The 22,315-nt window shown below is 43.5% G+C and overlaps 1 protein-coding gene across 1 annotated transcript in view; it reads right to left on the bottom strand.

Annotated features, from left to right (window-relative positions):
- Positions 1 to 5,009: 5,009 nt before the first annotated feature.
- C2H12orf4 (chromosome 2 C12orf4 homolog) overlaps positions 5,010 to 22,315 on the bottom strand; it is a 78,760-nt gene continuing 61,454 nt past the window's right edge. The window contains exons 12-14 of the mRNA XM_044277951.1: positions 13,973 to 14,030; positions 12,773 to 12,840; positions 5,010 to 5,681 (exon numbers count right to left, since the gene is read on the bottom strand). Of these exons, the coding sequence (XP_044133886.1) occupies positions 5,589 to 5,681; positions 12,773 to 12,840; positions 13,973 to 14,030 (219 nt within the window). The 3' untranslated portion in view covers positions 5,010 to 5,588. The remainder of the gene's footprint in view (positions 5,682 to 12,772; positions 12,841 to 13,972; positions 14,031 to 22,315) is intronic.

Here is a 22,315-nt window from a genome sequence, read left to right on the forward strand (position 1 = left end):
TAATTCTGCATTTGGTGCTCATACTAGATACTGAATAAATCAAGATGTTTTGAATATTTTGTCTATTTTTTATCATTTACATATAATTAACATGTCTGTCGATCCTGTGATTTTCCATAATTCTGTCGCGGCTGAGGATGGGGAAAACCCTCAGCCGTGCGATGCCAGAAGATGATGGTCGCTGCAAGGCCAGGACAGGAATCAGGGAGCAGGTCACCTCCTATCACATCCCTAATTCTGACCCTGTCTCCTAGCCGTATGAGCCGACCCTGATGGTAGGAGGGCTCATACTCTGGAACCTAAGATTCCTACTAGCCCTCAGGGTGGTTCTGGACTAGGAGCAGGGTAAGACGACCTGGTCCTCCTAGGCACGGAGGAACAGGAGTCTCACTGCCCAAGCTGCAAGGAGAAGGGGAACATAAACAGCTTATGGCAGAGGCAGGTAAATGAAACAAGTACAACACCTACCTGCCACAGACATAAAGCCTGGAACCTATGTACAAGTGCTGCTGTCCACAACAACATAAACGGACACAGCACACCACACATAACACAGGAAGCCAGGACCATAAGCTGCAATAAACAAAGAGACCAAAGAAACATCTTAATAACATCATGTATAACTTATGACCACAAGGGTGGCCCTCACTGGCAGATGGTATATAACCAGGAGGATGACTCCAGCTAACCATGGCTGAAGTACCCCTCAGATACTGGCATCCAGCAGGAGCTAAATAGCCCCAAGTAGACACACCCAGTGTTCACACACAAGAAGGGAATTAACCCTTCCAAAACCAGGCAAGGAATGGAAACTACTTAAAGGGGAAAAAGCACAAAGAAGCACACACTTCACCTGTTACCACCGGCAACGGCATGCGTGGCAACCATGTCCTTGGGATCAGCCATAAGGCCGAGACACTGCCACAACATGCACACAACACCACACGTTGCCACGGGCAACCACAAATGAAGGAAAGTGTCACAGTGCACACATAACATAAACCCCGTGCACACCAGACATAGAAAGTGCATACATACACACACACATAGACGAGGCAACCGCACGCATCAACAGTGAGACGCCTAACAAGCAGCTCAGGCTGCTACACTGCCAAATACACCTGTTGTCCACGGCAACCGCACTTGAGGCAAACTACAAACAGCCCCTGGCTGCGGTTGACCAAAACTCCCAGACCGCGGGCAACTGCATGCCACTCCCAAGGAGTCACGACCATGAACATGGGCGTGACAAATTCACTTCAAGGCTCATGAATAAAAGATTATATAAGGTGAGCCTCCAGCGTAAGGAGGTGACAGATTTACGCCAGGGGTGTCAAACTCATTTTCAGTGAGAGCCGCATCAGCATTATGGTTACCTTTAAAGGGTAGTTTAGCTTTGGAGGTCAGAATGCAAGGTGGCGTCCGCTCTGACTGCCTTCCAGTTTACCCAGGAAACTTTACTGCCAGAACCTGCCCTATACAAATCAAGTCTCCCAGATAACTTACGCTGGAGATTTGCCTTTTATACTCCTTTAGAGCTCATGCACACGAACATATGTTTTGCGGGTCAGATGTGGACCCATTCAGTTCAATGGTACCGCAAAAGATGTTCACATCCGTATGTCCATTCTGAGGCCCCACAAAAATATAGAACATGTCCTATTCTTGTCCGTTTTACAGACAAGGATAGGACAGTACCATAGAGGGCAGGACATTCCTTTCCGCAAAATACGGAACACACAGGGTCAGTATCCGAAATTTGTGGACCGCAAAAAAAATGGGAACAGTTGTGTTCATGAGCCCTTAGTCACTCTCATAGACACCATGGCAAGAGCATCTCTTACTGTTGTGGAGAAACTGGAAGTCGCAGCAGCATGGCCTGAGTCTTGTCTGTGCTTCTCTTTGATACTGAAGCCAACAAGCCAATCACATAGCGAGCGTCTATAGAAGCCTCAATACTATAGATTGCCTCGATAGATTGTCCGTTGTTTAGTGTGCAGCGGCCACAGCACGTCCTGATTTCTTCAGTGTTTGGACCTCACTCAGGCCAAAATGATTAGGCAAAATATATTTGGCCTGTGGACCTTGAGTTTGATTTAAGCCATCCTAACTTACCTGGTGTTCTGTCAACTTGAGTCTTTTCCAGTGGAACATATGCAAGCTAAGATGAGGCAAGTGGTCTAAGGCAGGGATGGTCAACCTGCGACCCTCCAGCTGTTGCAAAACTACAACTCCCAGCATGCCCAGACAGCCTACATTAGTGATTGATGGGAGTTGTAGTTTTACAACAGCTGGAGGGCCGCAGGTTGAGCATCCCTGGTCTAAGGGTTACTCCACCTTTCTCTACTACATAGGATGGCAATGGACAACCAATGGACCCTCTTGTCCTGGATAGTATGTTGAAATACAGTGGCCTGTACCAGTCAAAAGAACGGGGCTGTATTTAAATTTCTGATATAGATCTTACTACGCTGAGCAGTTTTATTTATACTTTTGATGCATTTCATGGTCAGGTTGCCTTCAGATCTTCATACTAGGCTGTGCTCCTAAAGTTGATGCTCAGGTGCTTCACTGTAGGTCAGTGTGATATCAGGTAATATTTGACTATATTTGCATTTCTTATTATCTTTTTTTGAGAATAATGATAATTTTTTTAGGTTTTAGAAGGGAAAATGATGAGATATGAGAAGATTGTATCTACCGGGGGTAAAGCCAGGGCATTTGTGCCTTTGAAATGTCTGGATTGTCATGTAAAGCTGCCATTTACAGCTCTGGGCAGTGCCACATTCATCTCCTCAGAGTAATGTCCTTGATCTGTCACTTTTTGGTCAATCTGCCACACATTGCAGTCTACAGGCGAACCAATCAGAATAGCCCGCTGCAGATCAGCGAATAATAGGGACTCCTGAAAAGACGTCCGAATAATTGAGCTTTTAGGAGAATATCGGCAGGGGGGCACAGTTTGCCAAGGAAATTTACATCTTTTGGACATAATCCCTTTTAGATTTTTTTTTTCCTGCATCTAAAAATGTGCGTGTCAGATTAGTTTGTGAATGGTGGAGGTTAGATCCCTGGCCACCAGGATATTGTCTATATTAATATAGATGACATCATCAGTCACTGTTTCAGGAAGTTCTCACGTTTTGTTTTTCTATAAGACATACTTTTAAAGGGGTTGTGCAGATTTAGACAAAGATGGCTGCTTTATTCCAAAAACAGAAACACATCTGTCTATAGACAGATGGTAAATATGTGTACATATGCCGTAAGACCTTCCAGTCCAAAACTAAAATCTCACTACAGATGACTCATGTATAGTCAATATACCTGATGCTTTCTTTCGCCCCTATGCTGCCTTAGTTTTAGTTCCCTGTCGGATTTCGTTTAAGATGTCCGCCACCATCTCAGAGTCCTGTAGAAAAGTATAAGGAACCCCTCCAACACAAACTGATACAGCACCTACGTCACTGGTACTGGTCCATCATAGTAAAATTTTAGGTTTGGACTGGGGGGGAGGGGGGGGGGGTCACTTTAAGAGTCTGAGAAGGGTCATCAATTCAAGTTGATGCTCCTTTTCATTGTATTTAGACTTCAAGGAGACATAGAAGATCAAACAGTGCCCCTCTTGTTCATGGACTGGAAGTGGTATTGCAGCACAGCTTCTTTCTCTTCATGCGCTCTTGATCTGGTTCTAACAGTCAAAATCTGTCTACACGGCTTTCCAATGTAGCCAGAACCCGATCGATGCTGGATTATTGAAATTTCCCGGCTGGTGGATATTTTTTATTTCAAACAATACTTATCTAGGTCGTCAGAAGTGATCGGTCTTTTAGAAAGAACTTTTTTTTTTTGCAGATCTCTATTTACAGTTGATTAAAGGATTTGATTAGGATAAAGATTAAAATATATATTGAAAATGGCCCAAAACTTTTCCTTGAACAAAATCCCCCCACCATAGAATCAGAAATGAAAATCCTAAATAGAAACTCCGGTGCTAATTATGTAGATGAGATGAGAGGGGCCGCACTCCCCCGTATGTTATCTTTCACCGCCATGAAATCATTTCCTCTGTGACACCGGGCATCCTATGGTCCTATCTATAAATATTCTGCAGGGGAGTTGATTCAGCCACCGGTCACTAGAGCCATATGTCACAGTCGGATATAAATGCTTCTGGTTGAAGGGCCTGTTTTAGCATCCCATAATTCTTATTTACCCACAGAACCAAGATTGCAAGAGTGCAGGCAAATCTATGAAAATATCAATTTCACTTCCTTAAATACACCTTCTAAAATGAAGAAAAAACCCTGAAGACAAGGATAGAAGGAAATGTGTGGACATTTCCTGTGGCCTACGTCCACATCTGTAGTAAGAGTACGAGGGTCATGGAGAAGGCGCCAAGGGGGAGACAAACACCTGGCCCTTCTGTGATGAGTTGCAAACATATTTTGGACTTTAATGGAAAGCCTATTCATTCTTTGCTTTGGTGCCCCCACTCATCTATGTACCAATTTGTCAATCATATTTTGATATCTGTATTCCCAGCTTTTTATTTAGAATTTTATGCAGAGATGGACATCATCAAGATGTAAAAATCACACAGAGAAGATTTCTGCTTGACTGTTCCATCCAGTGAAATGAATGGAGACCCCAGGAGATGTTTCAATTGCTAGTTCCCAGAGGGCATTTAAGTCTGTAATGTGAGCATTAGGTGGAAGTGTCTTGTATCGACATAAGGGACAGGCTCCTCTACATGAATGCTCCTCTATGGATGCACCACAGCATACCCAAGATTCAAATGTAACTAGAGAACACAGTGAGCATAGAGTGGCTGTATACACTGTATATACAGCGCAGGAAGGTGACTGGATTACAAAAATGACTCTCCATAATATCAAAAATAATTGAAATGTTCCACCATTCCATTGCCTTGGCTGCCATTCACGCCATTTCAGGTGCTCGCTGGACCAGAAGAGATCATAATGAAGGAAAGACCGGCATTCACTATGTCTTGTGAATTTTTCTTCATTTATTTTCATGCTATGCATCAATACATATGACGCGTTTCGAATCTGACACAGGCACAACAGCACAGTGGCACTTTTTTCTGGCACCCTATGAATAAATTACGGAGGCTCCAGAAGATCTGTACCTGCAGAAAAATTTCACGGATGGTAGATTTCTACGCTATTAGGGCGTATTTACTTAATATGAGCGAAACCAAAGGACGGACCCCGTGTGGCTTAGACAACCTGAAACTACAACTTAAGGCAAAGACATTTATGATGAGATTTTTAGATCAGCCTTCTTCTGACTCAAACTGATCTATACAGCAAGAAGGAACAGTAACACAGTGTACAGAAACCATCATTGTACTGGAATGTTTATTAGTACTTTATATCATGATATACATGTAGACCACCATGCCTATACTGTCAGCTGTTGTATTATGCCATATCCCTAGACTTGTCACATCCTTGAAGTTAAGAAGCAAAAATCACCACTGATGGCAGCATAGCCATTAATACAAAATGGCTGCTTTTCTGTATGAGCTTAAATATTTCACGGACACATTTTGGTCTCTGGCTTCAGCGTTTAGACGTCAAGGTGAGTGTGGACGAGACTCTGAAGATCTGAGGAAGCATATTGCTCAGCTGGTAAAACATTTCTTCTGAGATGTTCTGGAGATATAGAAGTTTATAGTCAGAAACAAACAATATTGAGGTCCATTTGTGATCTTAAAATGGTAAGATTTCAAAGGTTATTGCAGAAATAGCAAAAATATTTAATAATGAATCTTTCAATACATTGTACTGGGGTTCCAAGCTCTGTTTCTCTCATACTGCAGTTCTGCTTGTTTACATCGGTTGCTATGGATTAGCAGAACCCCACCATACACTCACTAGGAAATCTGCTTTAAATTAAAAGACTTGTATCATCAAGACAGCCCCTTTATAAATAGCAGTCGGCCTGGGGACCAGATGTTACCCTTAGGGGAGGCCGCCTCAGGTCAAAATGTAGTATTATATGCTATGCCATTCAAATGTAATACATAAACAAATAAGGTATGCCAGACAGAGTGACCAATGGAGAGGGTCACCAATAGGCATAAGCAAAGATGGTGTCATAATTTGATAAACTCTTTAAATAATCAATGCTTAGGCTGTATCACATCAATAGACTATCTGACAGATTTCTGACCAATCATTGGTCAGATAGCCAATGACACACAGATCTATTGGTCTGATTGGACAGATATTGGTCAGATAATCTGTTGGTGTAACACAGCCCTTACGCTTCCCCTCCCTCTTTAATTCTACCCGATGCTCTTGTGACCTTGATGGCGCTGTAAAGAGAGATCACAAAGGTACTACTGCTATATGTAATGCAAATATCATTCAACCGCTATAAACCGCTAGGCTGCAGTGTTCAATGATTTATTCATTTATTTCCTGTTATTTATATAACGCCAGAATAATCTGTATATCACTGATAGTTGCTGTGTGGTCCAAAGGGAGGGGCTTAAATTTCCTAAATTTAGCTTTTTACATTTTGGCAAGCATGATATATCTACTGCCCGCAATCTAGGCCAATCTGCCCTAGCTGTTAGAAGGTAATGGAAGCAGTGGTTATGTGAGGGCACACATCGCGAACATGCTCCGGACAGCCCAGACAGTCCACCAGTAGGGAGAATCGTTTGGTCCATCATTCAGATACAGGTTGCACCTTCATTACACACCCCTGTAATACCGGTGTCTTCTTATGCAGCACAAGGGTCTTTGGGCCCCCTCAGGCTCCTGTGCCCGGTAACGACTGCTACCTCTGCACCCCCGTATAGCTATGCCCCTGGCGCTAGCGAATCACAATGTTCAAAAATTTCTCAACACAAGTTGAATCATGCCTGTGGGGGGCGCTATGACAGCTGACACGTGTAGAGCCAAAAGTCATGGAGGAGGAGGTAACATGATTATGTCACTTGACTGCTGATCATATGGACAAGCTCGTTGGTGTCTATGCCAAACCATAGATGATATGTCAGGATATGACTGCATATTGGGTGAAGTGACAAATTTGGCTACATGCCAATTGTTCTTATCACGGTAATAGTATATTTTTGAAGTGGAGTTTTTGACTAACTGTCCTCACTTACACCTCGGGGGTCTGACCACTCAGAAAGTGAAAGAAGGGTTAAAGCCCCCCCCACGCCCTGTAAGAATACGTGTCATTGTGTCACACGGCTCTGAATGACTCTTCCTGTTAATATAGATGATCCCACTAAACAAAGACAGAGGCACATTCTGAGTGAGAGGTTTTCCTTTTCATTTTCGCCAACGTGTCGCCTGCAAATAATTTAATGACTGCCGTGGGAACAAATAGGACCAGTCGCACCAAGTCAAACGCCAGACCTTTATGTGGAGGAAAATGGCTATAAAGACACTGAACAAATGCTTATTGTATAAAAATATAATGATCAGAGGACAAATAAGACGTGACATGCTGGGGCCAGTCATGAAGGGTTCGCTGCTTCAGCCAAATGCAGCAAACCCTGTATGGCAGCTATCAGGCACTTGTGACCATGAGAAGCCGGGAGATTTTCCAAGATTTTTTTAGTTGGTTTAAAAGAATGAGGGAAGACCCTATGCCTGCAGCAACTCCACTGCTGCATCCGGACGACATTTCCTGCCGGTGTGTTGGCCGTGTGCCACCTTGTTATAGGAACATTATACAGACCCAAATCACCAACTTCATCGATGCACACATAGCTGTGAGCATTCATTAATAGCATCTTGGATCCACACAGCATCCCTCTAGGCAGGGCCGGCCTTTGGGCACAGGGCGCCATAGCAACAGGGGCGCCGGCGGCCGACAGCCCGCAGTGTAATGGCGGCGGCGGCTGGGCACAGGGATATGAGCGCTTCCATTGTGGAAGCGCTCATCTCCAGTCATCTGTATCGCCGTCCTCAGGACAGCGATACAGATGCCTGCCTGTGCTGCGGTAGGGTTGGGAGAGGCGTGTCCCTTTCCCTTCCTCTGATAGGCTGTAGGCACTAGGCCGGCAGCCTATCAGAAGCCGGCGCAGGCGGCGCGATGACGTCATCGCGCCGCCTGCGCCATACAGCGTAGGACACAGGCCAGAAGAGGCCTGCATCGCATCACTGACATGGAGGTAAGTATGTGTTTTTTTTATTTTTTTTATTATGTACAATACTATTACTGGCAAAGGGGGGGCTGTTATTAATGGCAAAGGGGGGTCTGTTATTAATGGCAAAGGAGGGGGGGGCTGTTATTAATGGCAAAGGGGGGGCTGTTATTAGTGGCAAAGGGGGGGGTTGTTATTACTGGCAAAGGGGGGGGCTGTTATTACTGGCAAACGGGGGGGCTGTTATTACTGGCAAAGGGGGGGGGCTGTTATTACTGGCAAAGGGGGGGGCTGTTATTACTGGCAAAGGGGGGGCTGTTATTACTGGCGGGGGCTGTTATTACTGGCACAGAGGGGCTGTTATTACTGGGGGCTGTTATTACTGACACAGAGGGGCTCTTATTACTGGGGGCTGTTATTACTGGCACAGAGTGGCTGTTATTACTGGCACAGAGGGGCTGTTATTACTGGGGGCTGTTATTACTGGCACAGAGGGGCTGTTATTACTGGGGGCTGTTATTACTGGCACAGAGGGGCTCTTATTACTGGGGGCTGTTATTACTGGCACAGGGGGGCTCTTATTACTGGGGGCTGTTATTACTGGCAGCTGTTATTACTGGCACAGGGGGGCTGTTATTACTGGGGGCTGCTATTACTGGCACGGGGGGGGGCTGTTAATACTGGCACGGGGGGGGGCTGTTAATACTGGCACATGATTGGGGGCACTATAGGGGCATCTACTGAGGCCACAAAGAAGGGGTATTTTATATGGGCTCTCTGTACAGTACAATTTTATACTGGGACACATGGTGGGTACTATGGGGAAGGGGGGGAGAGGAGTACTATGGGGTCATCTACGGGGGGCACTAAGGGGTATTTTATACTTTCAAATTATGGGGGACACTGAGGGCATCTACTGGAGCATTTTATACTGGTACATTATGGGGGGCACTAGGAGGAAGGAGGGTGTGGAGCACTATGGGGTAATTTATTAGGGGCACTATATAGGGGTATTTTATACTGGCACATTATGGGGGCACTATGAGGAAATTAGCTCAAATGGGGGCATTACAAGGGGGTATTTTTTGCACATTATAAGGATAATTATTACTACTGGGGGGGGGGGGCATTATGGTGGGCTTTATTACTCCCCCATGGTATGACCCCCTAGTAGCAGCACCAGCCTCTCCCTGCTCTGCTATCCCTCTGCCCCTTCTCCAAATACTTATTATGAAATCTTTCTCATTAGGATAAAACACCTCATCAGCTCCGCTGAGCCCCCGGCCAAAGTGTGGAAGTGGCGTCCGAGATCCCCAAGGGCCAAGCCAAGTAACTGTAAGTTTTCATGTGAAATATGTTTGTTATACACATATAGCCTACACTGTGCCACACAATATATATATATATTTTTTTTTGAGGGGGGGCGCCACAAGGTTAGCTCGCACAGGGCGCCTGAACACCTAAGGCCGGCCCCCAGGGGCATAGCTAAAGGCTCATGGGCCCCGGTGCAAGAGTTCAGCTTGGGCCCCCCTTTCCTCAGTGCTTTGTGGCCAGGGGTAGGGAAGCACCATAGCCTTCATGCTGCACCTCCCTCCCCCATGCCAAATTCCTGACCTAACTCCTTCCCTCCAGCCGGCAACTTGACCAGTATGCATTTGCTATAATACTGGTGCCTTCTTATGTGGCACAAGGGTCTTTGGGCCCCTCAGGCTTCTGGGCCCAGTAGCGACTGCTACCTCTGCACCCCCGTATAGCTACGCCCCTGCCTCTAGGTAACACTGAAATGGTAGGGTGCAGACAGGAAGATCTGTCATGGGAACACAGGAGCTGTAGGCACACGACCTCTACCTTCAGAGACTGATGAGACATATCCTAACTTACTTTTAAGTAAAGGCGGGTTTACACAGGGCAATTATTGGGCCGATTATCTCAATGAACATTAGCACGAACCCTCATTCCCCATAATCAGCCTGTGTAAAGTTGCTGCCGTTCATCCATGGGCGGATTGGCCATAGACCTCACAAGGAAATTTCCTGGTGGGCCATCAGCAAGGTACATAATATAGGAGCATCAGGCACTTATGCACCTGACCAGTGGCCACAGGTGCCCTCTTGAATATAGCTATATTGCCATCCTCAGGACGATGATACAGCTTCGTAATGTGGGGTGAGCGACAGTATTTTGTGCTGCACTGTGATATTTGGTTTCCCAGAGACAGTATTTTGTGCTGCAGTATGGTATTTGTTTCTGCTGGGGTGGTATTTTGTCCTGCACTATGGTATTGCTGGCCCCGCCTACCTCTGTTGTCCCGCCTTCTGTCAATTTGGACTCGCCTACAACATGAGGCTACTTATACGTTTTTTTTCCAGGGCCACTTTAAGTTCTCAGTCTGCACCTGAGATCACCCGATGAATAAGCAAAAGGTCCATTCACCGAGTGAAATTGCTGTTCATGCGCAAACCTAAATCACTGTTTCTGGACAGCAGATTGTGTGTGTGAACAAGGATCTGCTGCTCAGAAACTGTATAGAATCTGTATCAGGAGCAGTAACCATCACTCGTCCACATACAGTGGAGAAGATTGCTGCTTGCAACGTCCCTTCACACTAATTGCCTGTCATACAGGTGAAACTCGAAAAATTTGAATATCATGCAAAGTTCATTTATTTCAGTAATGCAACTTAAAAGGTGAAACTAATATATGAGATAGACTCAGTACATGCAAAGCCAGATACACTGTGTCCAAAAAAAAATTGCCACCAAAAAAAAGCCTTTAGCTTTGATTATGGCACGCATTTGCTGTGGCATTGTTTCGATAAGCTTCTGCACTGTCCATCCATGGTTGCATTAATTTTTCACCAAGATCTTGCTTTGATTATGATAGAGTCTGACTGCTGCGCAAAGCCTTCTCCAGCACATCCCAAAGATTCTCAATGGGGTTAAGGTCTGGACTCTGTGATGGCTAATCCATGTGTGAAAATGATGTCTCATGCTCCCTGAACCACTCTTTCACAATTTGAGCCCGATGAATCCTGGTATTGTCAGCTTGGAATATGCCCGTGCCATCAGGGAAGAAAAAAATCTATTGATGGAATAACCTGGTCAGTCAGTATGTTCAGGTAGTCAGCCAACCTCATTCTTGGAGCACATACTGTTACTGAACCTAGAACCTGACCAACTGCAGCAACCCCAGATCATAGCACTGCGCCCACAGTCTTGTACAGTAGGCACTAGCCATGATGGGTGCATCGCTTCATCTGCCTATCTTCTTACCCTGATGCGCCCGTCACTCTGGAACAGGGTAAATCTGGACTCATCAGACCACATGACCTTCTTCCATTGCTCCAGAGTCCAATCTTTATGCTCCCTAACAAAATGAAGCCTTTTTTTTCTGGTTTTCCTCACTGATTAGTGGTTTTCTTACCGCTACACAGCTGTTCAGTCCCAATCCCTTGAGTTCCCTTTGCATTGTGCATGTAGAAATGCTCTTACTTTCACTATTAAACATAGCCCTGAGTTCTACTGTTCTTCTTCTTTGATTTGATTTTACCAAACGTTTAAGGGCCCAGGATCATTCAGGATTTTTTTCCCGCCACATTGCTTCCTCGAATACAATGGGTCCCCACTATCCTTCCAGTTGGACAGTTCTTAAACCAATTTTATAGTTTCTGCAATCTCCTTAGATGTTCTCTCTGCTTGATGCATGCCAATGATTTTACCCTTCTCAAACAGACTAACATCTTTTCCACGACCACGAGAGGCGTCTTTCGACATGGTTGTTTAAGAAATGAGAAGCAACTCATTGCACCAAGATGGGGTTTAATAACTTATTGCCAGCTGAAAGATAATCGCCCATGCAGTAATTATCCAATAGGAGGCTCATAACTATTTGCTTAGTTAAATCCAGGTGGCGACTTTTTTTTGGGACAGGCAGTGTATTTCAAGCCTTTATTTGTTATAATTTGAATGATTATGGCTTACAGCTTAAGAAACCCCAAAGTCTCAATTTTGAGGTACCCTTTGCTCAGGGGGTATGGATTACTTAGCTGACTAGAGTGCGACACTTTGAGCCTAGAATATTGAACCTTTTCACAAAATTCTAATTTGAAGCTGCATTACTGAAATAAACTGACTTTTGCACGATATTCTAATTTTTCGAGTTTCACCTGTTTTGCGACTTAACACTTAGGGGAAAATTTATCAAAACCAGTGCTTTCTGCACTAGTCTTGATATCCCCTGCACTGCCAGAGGATGCACCACATTTATGATGGGGTGCATGCCTCGACATAAATTAGGCGCATCCTCTGGCAGTCCGTGTGCCTAAACAGAAATGTACAACAGCTCAGAGCTGCCGTAGATTTCTAGCTTCACCTGCATAACAAATGCAACAAATGCAACAATGGATGCATGTCATGACTGTTGGGTCTGTTGGATTTCTATTACTCTACTACACCTGCTAGTAAATTCTTTGCCATGTAGAAATATCATTTCTACCAAAAACAGTGATTGATCAGGTTAGTGATGTCTGACTGCTATTATATTGAACACAACTGTAAATCTCCCAGGTCGGATCTCCACAACTATATAGCCATCAGGGGGTCTCCTCATATATTTTCTTAAACACCAACTCACCTGAGGAACAAGAAACTGCACTGTCCTCGAAACACCCCCATCCCAGGAAACCATTTCCATCATAAAACCTACAAAAAAAAAAAAAAAAAAAATCACAGATATTACATAATAAATGGGAGATACTGGCCATACAGCTTACACCCTCTAAAGTTGGCTGTGTACAAGTACTGCATAGCTTCATGCTCCTGGGCTCCAATGCCAGATCTGTAACAGCAACCCAACACTTGCCATATTGGCATCTTGTATATGGCAGAGGGGCTATTGAGCCCGGCTACTGCTACCTCTGCACCCGCTATAGAAATGTCCCTGTGATCCCCCCTGAGATGACTAAGGGTCCACATACTAGCAAGATGGTAGCATCAGGAGCAAGGAATGTTATGTATCAATGTCTTTACACTACGGATTGGCAAATCTGGGGACGCTCACTGCTAGGGGCTTTAACATTATTATACAGTATGTGTATCTACTTTATAATATTTGGCTCTCCTGCTCTTGCAAAACTACAACTTCCAGTATACACTAAGAGCCAATTGCTGGGAGTCATAGTTTTGTGTCCTGGTCATTACTACAGATAACCGCAGCTGACCAGTAAGAAACCCTGCTACAAGCCAGACAGTCAATATGGCTACCAGCATGGCTTCAACAGTGGTCATCACCCAGCTTTCCCAGACACCTGAAAGCCAAGTGGTCCTGGTTATGATATATCCCCGATACGTAAATAGGCAGAAGTTCCATTCAGGAGACTAGTAAAGCTGGGAAGCAACTCTTGTGGCGATTGTGTGTTTTCACCTAGCTTTTTAAAAAACTGATTAAAGGACTTTTAATCATAAAGAACCTAAAATAAACAAACAGACCCTATATTAAAAAAAACAAAAAAACATAACCCACCCTTTAAAATTGGGGTACAATCATCAGCACACTGTCACAGCCTCATGTGACCTGGCTGTACACACAAACAACTTGGCGTCTACAGGAAAGCTGGAGGAGCCAGTGGTGCGGCCAGAATCCCACTGCTGACCGCGCTGCTTACGTGAGGTTAATTAAAGAGATTTTGAGGAAACCTTTCCAATTTTTTTTCCCTTCGAGCCAGGACATGATTTCGGTCGTCATAAAATATGCCTGGATTGTAGACAGGAACAATGGGATCCAGAGACGTGTTTACTATGAGGTCGCACCATAGAAATTCACACGTTATGTTACCTTTCACACACTTAAACACCAGCTCGGCTCTCTTCAGGCACCATGGTATAGTCATTTCCTAAAGAGACAGAAGAAATGCCGTCAGGAAGTGCTCATTATTCTTATTAGGTGATGAGGTGGCGTGTGTGTACGTGTGATTGTGCAAGTGATTTACAGAATAATATAGAGACCCCTCGTCCTCTGCACAGCGTCACTGTAGAACATTTCTAGCTAACCAGGTAGGATCTTCTGCAATTATTGCAAATTACATAGAACTTCTATTTCCATGGATCACAAGTGTATGCAGTATTACAATGCAAGAGCTATGATAACTATACTGTAACTCTACATTACATGCACTGTGTGTCCATTGCCTGACCAGGACAGGTCACTGTGTACATACATTACTTATCCTATACTGATCCTGAAATACATCCTGTATTATACTCCAGAGCTGAACACACTATTCTGCTGGTGTAGTCACTGTGTACATACATTACTTATCCTGTACTGATCCTGAACTACATCCTGTATTATACTCCAGAGCTGCACTCACTATTCTGCTGGTGCAGTCACTGTGTACATAAATTATTCATCCTGTACTGATCCTGAGTTACATTCTGTATTATACTCCAGAGCTGCACTCACTATTCTGCTGGTGGACTCACTGTGTACATACATTACTTATCCTATACTGATCCTGAGTTACATCCTGTATTATACTCCTGAGCTGTAATCACTATTCTGCTGGTGGACTCACTGTGTACATACATTACTTATCCTGTACTACATCCTGTATTATACTCCAGAGCTGCACTCACTATTCTGCTGGTGCAGTCACTGTGTACATACATTACCTATCTTATACTGTTCCTGAGTTACATCCTGTATTATACTCCAGAGCTGCACGCACTTTTCTGCTGGTGGAGTCACTGTGTACATACATTACTTATCCTATACTGATCCTGAGTTACATTCTGTATTATACTCCAGAGCTGCACTCACTATTCTGCTTGTGGAGTCCCTGTGTACATACATTACCTATCTTATACTGATCCTGAGTTACATCCTGTATTATACTCCAGAGCTGCACTCACTATTCTGCTGGTGGAGTCCCTGTGTAAATACATTACTTATCCTGTACTGATCCTGAACTGCATCCTGTATTATACTCCAGAGCTGTACTCACTATTCTGCTGGTGGACTCACTGTGTACATACATTACTTATCCTATACTGATCCTGAGTTATATCCTGTATTATACTCCTGAGCTGTAATCACTATTCTGCTGGTGGACTCACTGTGTACATACATTACTTATCCTGTACTACATCCTGTATTATACTCCAGAGCTGCACTCACTATTCTGCTGGTGGAGTCACTGTGTACATACATTACCTATCTTATACTGTTCCTGAGTTACATTCTGTATTATACTCCAGAGCTGCACGCACTTTTCTGCTGGTGGAGTCACTGTGTACATACATTACTTATCCTATACTGATCCTGAGTTACATTCTGTATTATACTCCAGAGCTGCACTCACTATTCTGCTTGTGGAGTCCCTGTGTACATACATTACCTATCTTATACTGATCCTGAGTTACATCCTGTATTATACTCCAGAGCTGCACTCACTATTCTGCTGGTGGAGTCCCTGTGTAAATACATTACTTATCCTGTACTGATCCTGAACTGCATCCTGTATTATACTCCAGAGCTGCACGCACTTTTCTGCTGGTGGAGTCACTGTGTACATACATTACTTATCCTATACTGATCCTGAGTTACATTCTGTATTATACTCCAGAGCTGCACTCACTATTCTGCTTGTGGAGTCCCTGTGTACATACATTACCTATCTTATACTGATCCTGAGTTACATCCTGTATTATACTCCAGAGCTGCACTCACTATTCTGCTGGTGGAGTCCCTGTGTAAATACATTACTTATCCTGTACTGATCCTGAACTGCATCCTGTATTATACTCCAGAGCTGTACTCACTATTCTGTTGGTGGAGTCACTGTGTACATACATTACATTACTTATGCTGCACTGATCCTGAGTTACATCGTGTATTATACTCCAGAGCTGTACTCATTATTCAGCTGGTGGAGTCACTGTGTACATGCAGTTTCTCACAAAAGTGAGTACACCCCTCACATTTTTGTAAATATTTTATTATATCTTTTCATGGGACAACACTGAAGATCTGACACTTTGATACAATGGAAAGTAGTCAGTGTACGGCTTGTATAACAGTGTAAATTTGGTGTGCCCTCAAAATAACTCAACACATCCATTGATGTCTAAACCACTGGCAACAAAACAGAGTACACCCCTAAGTGAAAATGGCCAAATTGTGCCCAAAGTGTCAGTATTTTGTTTGGCCACCATTATTTTCCAGCACTGCCTTAACTCTCTTGGGCATGGAGTTTACTAGAGCTTCACAGGTTGCCACTGCAATCCTCTTCCACTCCTCCATGACGACATCATGAAGCTGGTGAATGTTAGAGACCTTGCACTCCTCCATCTGCCATTTGAGGATGCCCCACAGATGCTCAATAGGGTTTATGTCTGGAGACATGCTTGGCCAGTCCAGCACCTTTCTTTAACAAGGCAGAGGTCATCTTGGAGGTGTGTTTGGGGTCATTATCATGTCCGAATACTGCCCTGCGGCCCAGTTTCCGAAAGGAGGGGATCATGCTCTGCTTCATTATGTCACAGTACATGTTGGCATTCATGGTTCCCTCAATGAACTGTAGCTCCCCACAGCCGGCAGCACTCATGTAGTCCCAAGCTATGAGACCATGCTTGACAGTAGACAAAACACACTTGTCTTTGTACTCCTCACCTGGATGCCGCCACACACGCTTGACACCATCTGAACCAAATACATTTATCTTGGTTTCATCAGACCACAGGACATGGTTCCCGTAATCCATGTCCTTAGTCTGCTTGTCTTCAGCAAACTGTTTGCGGGCTTTCTTGTGCATCATTTTTAGAAGAGGCTTTCTTCTGGGCCGACAGCCATGTAGACCAATCTAATACAGTGTGCAGTGTATGGTCTGAGCACTAATAGGCTGACCCCCCCACCCCTCTAACCTCGGCAGTAATCCTGGCAGCACTCATACGTTTATTTTGAGAAGGCAACCCCTAGATATAACACTGAGCATGTGCACTCAGCTTCTTTGGTCGACCATGGCGAGGCCTGTTCTGAGTGGAACCTGTCTTGTTAAACCGCTGTATGGTCTTGGCCACCATGCTACAGCTCAGTTTCAGGGTGTTGACAATCTTCCTATCGCCTCGGCCATCTTTATGTAGAGCAACAATTCTTTTTTTCAGATCCTCAGAGCGTTCTTTGCCATGAGGTACCATGTTGAACTTCCAGTGACCAGTATGAGAGAGTGTGAGAGTGGTTACACCAAATTTAACACACCTGCTCCCCATTCACATCTGAGACCTTGTAACACTAAAGAGTCACATGACATCGGGGAGGTTTAGACATTCATGGCTGTGTGTTGAGTTATTTTGAGGGCACACCAAAGTTACACTGTTATACAAGCTATACATTGACTACTTTACATTGTATCAAAGTGTCAGATCTTCAGTGTTGTCCCATGAAAAGATAGAATAAAATATTTACATAAATGTGAGAGGTATACTAACTTTTGTGAGATAATGTAAATTACTTATCCTGTACTGATCCTGAATTATATCTTGCATTATACTCCAGAGCTGCACTCACTATTCTGCTGCTGGAGTCACTGTGTATATACATTAAATCACTTATCCTGTACAGATCCTGAATTTGTGAGATAATGTACATTACTTATCCTTTACTGATCCTGAATTATATCCTGTATTATACTCCAGAGCTTTACTCCCTATTCTGCTGCTGGAGTGACTATGTACATACATTACTTATCCTGGACTGATCCTGAACTAAATCCTGTATTATACTCCAGAGCTGTAATCACTATTCTGCTGCTGGAGTGACTGTGTAGATACATTACTTATCCTGTATCGATATTTTTTTTTTTTTTTTTATTTTTTTTTTATCGATACTTAACTGCCTCCAGTATTATGCTCCAGAGCCTTACTCCCTATTCTTATACATACATTACTTATCGTGTACTGATCCTGAGTTACATCCTGTATTATACTCCAGAGCTGCACCCACTATTCTGCAGGTGCAGTCACTGTGCAAATACATTACATAACTTTTCCTCTATTGATCAATATTTACATCCTGTATTATACTCCAGTGCTACACTCCACTGCTTGTGGAGTCACTGTGTACATAAATTAAATTGTATATCCTGATTCCTGAGTTACATCCTGTATTGTACTCCAGAGCTGCACCCACTAATCTGCTGCTGGAGTTACTGTGTACATACATTAATTTGTTTATCCTGTACTGATCCTAAATTATATCCTGTATTATACTCCAGAGCTGTTCTGCTGGTGGAGTCACTGTGCACATACATTAATCATGCTGTACTGATCCTGAGTTACATCCCGTCTTGTACTCCAGAGCTGCACTCACTATTCTGCTGGTGGAGTCACTGTGTGCATACATTATTCATCCTGTACTAATCCTGAGTTACATCCTGTATTATACTCCAGAGCTGCACTCACTATTCTGCTGGTGGAGTCACTGTGCACATACATTAATCATGCTGTACTGATCCTGAGTTACATCCCGTCTTGTACTCCAGAGCTGCACTCACTATTCTGCTGGTGGAGTCACTGTGTGCATACATTATTCATCCTGTACTGATCCTGAGTTACATCCTGTATTATACTCCAGAGCTGCACTCACTATTCTGCTGGTGGAGTCACTGTGTACATACATTATTCATCCGGTTTTGATATGCAGTATGTTTGTATTTGCTAAAAATGCATGTGAAGGTGTCCTAATACACATATTGCACAAAAGACTTCTCACAGTAGGCCTCATTTATGAAAAATACAGCATTGTCAGTCTTAGCAACCAATCAGAGCTCAGCTTTAATTACTAAAAAGTGCTCTGCAAAAATGAAAGCTGCAGGGTGATTGGTCACTATGAGCAGCAAGGAGAGTTCTGTCCATTAGAAAGTTTTGATAAATGAGTTTCAGTGGGGCAGATTTACTAATACTGTCTAAAAACAAGACAGACAATGTAAACTCAGTGTAAAACTGTCCTGGATTTATCACAGCTGCTGATGTTGGAAGATAAATCTGTCACATCTTTAGAGGGTCTACTCTAAGCTTATCCCACCTATAAGTTACATATGTCCGTTTTTTGTTGTTGCTGAAATTGCGCCAAAAGTCTGGCACAAGTAGTGAATCTGCTCCATTGTTCTTGCGCATTGCTGTATCATATATCAGTAATATTTTATATTTGCCCTAAAAAAGTGATTTAATAGGACAAATAATTGGCTATAAGTTCACCAGAATCAGTCACTGTTTGCACTAGCTAATAGAAAAGGGATCCCGAACAGAGGACCCCCTCTATGACGACCATATGCCCTATGAGTATATGGGTCCTGATGAGACAACCCCTTTAATAATGACTATTCCTCACAGCTGGGTCATTTCTGGCTATTGCTGTATCTATGGTGGCTTTTACTCCAATCTTCTGGAGGCTCATCTTCTGCCCTATGGCTCCTAATATAATGACATATGTAGGATGAAGCTCCATACTGGTAACAGCTTTACATAATCTCTGTGGATAGCTCTTTAAAAGCCAATTTAGGCTAAATAACTGCTTAGAGAAGCCCGGGAGGCCTAGAGACCCATAATTCTGTGAGCTGGGCATCATCATAATTTATCTGCCTACACGGAACACGTTCTTACATTTTATGCTGTCAACAGGAGCGTAGGCGTCTGACAGTGGTTTCAGCCCTGTGTTTTGGATAATGATCACAACCCATCTCCTAAAACTAAAAAGAACAGTCCTTTGTAATTTTTTTTCTCATTCTTGTACTTACAGACGTGGACAAAATTGTTGGTACCCTTTGGTCAATGAAAGAAAAAGTCACAATGGTCACAGAAATAACTTTAATCTGACAAAAGTAATAATAAATTAAAATTCTATAAATGTTAACCAATGAAAGTCAGACATTGTTTTTCAACCATGCTTCAACAGAATTATGTAAAAAAATAAACTCATGAAACAGGCATGGACAAAAATGATGGTACCCCTAGAAAACACAGAACATAATGTGACCAAAGGGACATGTTAATTCAAGGTGTGTCCACTAATTAGCATCACAGGTGTCTACAACCTTGTAATCAGCCATTGGGCCTATATATATGGCTCCAGGTAATCACTGTGTTGTTTGGTGATATGGTGTGTACCACACTCGACATGGACCAGAGGAAGCAAAGGAAAGAGCTGTCTCAAGAGATCAGAAAGAAAATTATAGACAAGCATGTTAAAGGTAAAGGCTATAAGACCATCTCCAAGCAACTAGATGTTCCTGTGAGTACAGTTGCACATATTATTCATAAGTTTAAGATCCATGGGACTGTAGCCAACCTCCCTGGACGTGGCCGCAGGAGGAAAATTGATGACAAATCTAAGAGACGGATAATCCGAATGGTAACAAAAGAGCCTAGAAAGACTTCTAAAGAGATTCAAGGTGAACTTCATGCTCAAGGAACATCAGTGTCAGATCGCACCATCCGTCGTTGTTTGAGCCAAAGTGGACTACATGGGAGACGACCAAGGAGGACACCATTGTTGAAAACGAATCATAAAAAAGCAAGACTGGAATATGCCAAACTACATGTTGACAAGCCACAAAGCTTCTGGGAGAATGTCCTGTGGACAGATGAGACAAAAATCGAAGTTTTTGCCAAGGCACATCAGCTGTATGTTCACAGACGAAAAAATGAAGCATATCAAGAAAAGAACACTGTCCCTACTGTGAAACATGGAGGAGGCTCTGTTATGTTCTGGGGCTGCTTTGCTGCGTCTGGCACAGGGTGTCTTGAATCTGTGCAGGGTACAATGAAATCTCAAGACTATCAAGGAATTCTAGAGAGAAATGTACTAGCCAGTGTCAGAAAGCTTGGTCTCAGTCGCAGGTCATGGGTCTTGCAACAGGACAATGACCCAAAACACACCGCTAAAAACACCCAAGAATGGCTAAGAGGAAAAAATTGGACTATTCTAAAGTGGCCTTCTATGAGCCCTGACCTCAATCCTATTGAGCATCTTTGGAAGGAGCTGAAACATGCAGTCTGGAAAAGGCACCCTTCAAACCGGACACAACTGGAGCAGTTTGCTCATGAGGAGTGGGCCAAAATACCTGCTGAGAGGTGCAGATGTCTCATTGACAGTTACAGGAAGCGTTTGATTGCAGTGATTGCCTCAAAAGGTTGCGCAACAAAATATTAAGTTAGGGGTACCATCATTTTTGTCCATGCCTGTTTCATGAGTTTATTTTTTTACATAATTCTGTTGAAGCATGGTTGAAAAACAATGTCTGACTTTCATTGGTTAACATTTATAGAATTTTAATTTATTATTACTTTTGTCAGATTAAAGTTATTTCTGTGACCATTGTGACTTTTTCTTTCATTGACCAAAGGGTACCAACAATTTTGTCCACGTCTGTAGGTCATCTGTCAAGGTAAGTAAGTTCACTTACAACTATTTAAAGGGCCCTGTCATCAGAACCCTCTAAGGTAGAGCCTCTAGCAGATGTCCTAGCCTGGTCCATGTCCTTGGCAGTCTTCCACCCCTTTCTCCAAACAACTATATGAGGAGGGGGGCCAGAATCAGGACGTCATTTTCTCATAATAAGGCTGGTCATTGTAGTTCCTGGCTGTAGATAACAAGGGGTGAGGTCCATGTCCCCCATTTTAAAGGGAACCTGTCACACTAAAAATGCAGTGCAATCTGCAGGCAGCATGTTGGTATAGCTTTGTGGGAAGCGATTCAGAATAAACTGTATTTTGTTCATTGAAATTCCTACTGTTTATATGCTGAGGGGTCTAGTCTTTCCTGTATTACTGTGCATCGTGGTGAGGCAGTTGTCAGTGACTGAGTTGGCCCGCCCACTGGACTCCTAAGCCCAGAACGCAGACAGGATTTAAATGAGCGAATAGAAAGCTTAACTGAATCGTTTCCTACAAAACTATACATCAATCCGCTCCGCTCCTTCAGCTCTATAATATGGTGCCTGCAGCTCAGACACTGACAGGTTCCCTTTAAAGGGGAAGTATCGTTCAAGATTGCACTACATTTTCATGATGACAGATTCGCTTTAAAGAGGACCTTTCACCGATCCTGACATTGTGAATTAAGTATACAGACATGGAGAGCGGCGCCCGGGGATCTCACTGCACTTACTATTATCCCTGGGCG

The sequence above is a fragment of the Bufo gargarizans genome, chromosome 2, assembly GCF_014858855.1.
Source record: "Bufo gargarizans isolate SCDJY-AF-19 chromosome 2, ASM1485885v1, whole genome shotgun sequence".
Classification (NCBI taxonomy): Eukaryota; Metazoa; Chordata; class Amphibia; order Anura; family Bufonidae; genus Bufo; species Bufo gargarizans.